Below are 3,720 nucleotides of genomic sequence, written 5' to 3'. Positions count from 1 at the left end.
TAAAAAAAAAAGTACATATAAATAATGAATATATTCATTACTTATACTTTTATTATTTTAATGGTTTTGGAATTATGCTGTGCCCAAATGGACTAATTAAGCATCCAAGAGCCAACTTAGTAAGGTTTCTGACCAATATAATTGCCAGGGGGATCATAGTTGCAAGTAACGAACCACCAGCCATTAGTACACTGGACCCTGGCGCACCCTAGACGAACCGATTTGCTCCAAACCACTTGAGTATAGTGCAAGCATTGTTGACCCCCAGTACAGGAATTGGAAGTGTAGTTGTAGTAAGGCTTCTCCGCCACCCACAAGTTCACTGCTGCAGTTCCTGTAAGTGAACTGCTGCTGCCTTTGGCTAAGTTTTCGCCGTAGGATCCGCTAGAATGAACAAGATTGCAGTCACCAATTCTTGAGTTGGCATAGTTTTGAGCATAGGTTGCTACAGTATTGTCCCATACTATATTGGCTACACCTACTTGTGCACGAGCAGCATTGTGGGCATCAAGGTAGTCTTGTTGTGAGTTTTGGGCATGGCAGGGGTGCACCACCAAGGCTAAGCCCATGAGCAGAGAAACAAGAACCTGTGAAATCTTTAACGAACCCATGGTTTGATTTACTGAGGAAACCTTTTCGAGTCAGTGATGAGAACTTATCATGATCTTGATGGGTATTTATAGGAGCAAAATATATATATATATATATATATATGTGAACTTGCTTATCACTACTATCTTAAGCAATCTAAAGTGACCAAGACGTCTCCCTTGGACATGGTCACTTTGCTTCCACTGGCAACTAGGACTTGAAATGATAAAATTAGCAAGTCTTGCTTTGATAACTGTGAAGATTGCATGTTCTTGTTGCCTTTGATTTTGCCAAAATAAGCAATAAAAAATCATAAAAGAAAAAAAAAAAAAGCACTTTGAACCAAAATATTGGATTTCTCTTTCGGGTTTTAATTTGTCATGTTCTATGCTCTTTCTATTTTATTTTATTAGGAGAATATATGTTTTCATGATGTTTAATAATACAAGAAAGTGAGCTTGTGGATATCACAATAAAGAAAAGGGAAAAGGATGCAGCCTAAACCAATCAGTCCAAATATAAATTAATTGATTTTTTTTTAAAATCCATCTAACAAATCCAACACACTCAACAAATTACATTTAAGAAATTGTATCATTTTAATTGTAGCCAAGTTTGGCCAAAATCCTAAACCTAAATACCCAAATCTATATTTAATTAAATTCAAATCCGGTATAAATTTGCCCTAACCATAATGTCAACAGGTTTATTCAAAAGTAACATATGCATTAAGATATAAATAAGCAGCGAAATCAATGAATGTAAGGTCTAATTAGATAATATATATTATCAACTTTTTCTTATTAGAAATCCAATGGCTGATAATGCAAGACAGTGGATAAAAAATGTTGGACTTGGGACCCTTTTAATCCTCACACATAGACAGCTAGCTCTCTGATTGGCTGCAGGATTTAATTTCAGCTTAGCCATTGTTTCTATTGTATCTTTCTACATAGAAAATAAGCAAAACATACATCTATTGGAATAAATTCTTACTACTAATTAAATTTTAAAATTTATATTTTTTAATAATTTTATCTAATTACTTTAAAATTTAAAATAAATATTTAAATTTATAATTTATTCAAAAGCATTCTCCGATAACAATTTTTGAAATTTTATAGTAAGAAAAATGAAGTGACAAATCGATTATGCTTACTAACATAATTAGAGAATTATGAAGTAATAAAGATATTATCTTAAATTTAATAATATTGCCATTAAATTATCTCACATATGTGCATCCTTTTACATATCTTATATCTTTAACGTAATAAATTTTTTATGGCTTAATAATTATTTTTATTAAGCATAATTAACTTGTCATGTCATTTTTATCATTATAAAATTATAAAAGTTATTAATGAAAATTATTTTTGAGAATAAATTGATTTTTTTAAAATAATTAGATAAGTTAAAAAGTGTAAAAATATAAAATTTAATTGATAATTAAGCTTTTCAGAAAAGAAAGCAAAAGAAATAAATAAACCAAAGTTGAAAAACTTTTAGATTAATTACACTTGGTAAGCTTTTGCTCTTTTTTCTTTTTGAAGCATTCTAGCTAATAACTTTTTCTATTTTGAAGTAATAAGCAACTTTTTATCTTCTTAAAGATCGCACCTTATGTCTAATATATTTGATTCAATCCAATAATAGTGAACTATTAATTAAGAACTAAGATAGAGTTGTATGGTTCTTATAGGACTAGGAATTCCTTGTAAGACTATAGGATTTAGTATTCAAAAATCAGGATTATTCAGTTTAATTCTCGGATTAGGATTACAAAACTATTTATATATGCAGATTGCAGCTTAATTCAATGATTAATGAGCAGTGCTTGAATCATGAATAAACGAGGCAGAGGAAGGCCAAGAAGAAATTCCAATAGCACTAACTCTTGTTCTGTAATTAGGTCTCTACAACCAAAGATAACCAGAAAGCCAAGGACCACTAGACCTTGGAAAAAATTAATTATGTTGTTGAATCTGGATTTAGATGGTTTGTATTTTGAAGTGGACACTTATGCTAGAAAAGTTATGCCTCAATGGCCTAAGAAAAGGGATAGTGAAATCCAAAAGGAATTGAGCCCATCTGCAGATTCTTCCAAGGAGAACAGATGTTGGATGTCAGAAATTGTGATTCCAGGACCAATTCCAGATCTTAATGTTGTTCAAGTGGATGACGATTTTTTGTTAAATTTACTTTTAGATATACCAGAAATCTGATAAACAATTTTTTTTTTAGTAGAGACCTGTAAGGTTCTTATTTATATATATATTTTTAAAAAAATATATGAATATTTTTTTAATAAAGATTAATCAATATATCTTGATATAAATAAATAAAATTAACTATAAAATATTAATAAATACATGTAAAAAAATTTACTTCCAATAATCATTAATTCTGTTGACGGACAGAATAGATCGTTTTTAACCTTATTATCTTTTAATTAGTCCACAATATTTCAAATTAATTAGGTTTTAATTATTCATTAATATTTTTATTTTTCAACTAGTTAATAATCACATTTTATAGGAATTTCTTTGTCATTTCATGAAAAACCTAATAAATTATATTCACAATAAAATTAATTAAAGAGAGGAGAACCAGTACTTTTACCATTTGAAAGTTGATGATTGTTTAAGTAATGGATTGAATTATTTAATTATGTATGAAAGACATTCATAGTGCACTTATGGATGAATGGCTTGATTAGAGTCAGTGCAGTGGTATGGATACGTACATAAAATCTGTAGTCAAAATATATAAAACCATGGTTTACGGGATTACAATCATTTATAATGCCGTGATTTAGGGAATTTATGAAGAAATTTATGACAGTAGGAAAAGGCATGTGAAATCTTAGAGCAAGGATAAACTCATATTTATTAATTTTTTAAATAATATAGTATGTGTAAATCATTCAATATTAATGTAAAACACTTGTATATACGTGTAACTTTTGTAGAAGAAAATAAACCTGATAGAGCAAAATTACAACTAATAATTTAAGAAAATAAAAATAAAATACACAATAATAAATTAAGGTAAAAACTACAGGTAAATATAGAAAAATTTCACTATAAGAAAATAATATGAGATACAATCTCTCTATTTATAAAGGAG

The 3,720-nt window shown here is 28.7% G+C and overlaps 1 protein-coding gene across 1 annotated transcript; it reads right to left on the bottom strand.

Annotated features, from left to right (window-relative positions):
• On the bottom strand, positions 1 to 653 carry LOC8268882 (pathogenesis-related leaf protein 6). The gene has a single exon (XM_002522025.3). The coding sequence runs from the start codon at positions 609 to 611 to the stop codon at positions 117 to 119; it is 495 nt and encodes a 164-aa protein (XP_002522071.1). The 5' UTR covers positions 612 to 653; the 3' UTR covers positions 1 to 116.
• Positions 654 to 3,720: the final 3,067 nt, after the last annotated feature.

The sequence above is a fragment of the Ricinus communis genome, chromosome 6, assembly GCF_019578655.1.
Source record: "Ricinus communis isolate WT05 ecotype wild-type chromosome 6, ASM1957865v1, whole genome shotgun sequence".
Taxonomy (NCBI): domain Eukaryota; kingdom Viridiplantae; phylum Streptophyta; class Magnoliopsida; order Malpighiales; family Euphorbiaceae; genus Ricinus; species Ricinus communis.
The sequence above is the reverse complement of the archived record's forward strand: the minus strand, read 5'-3'. Positions and strand labels throughout refer to the sequence as shown.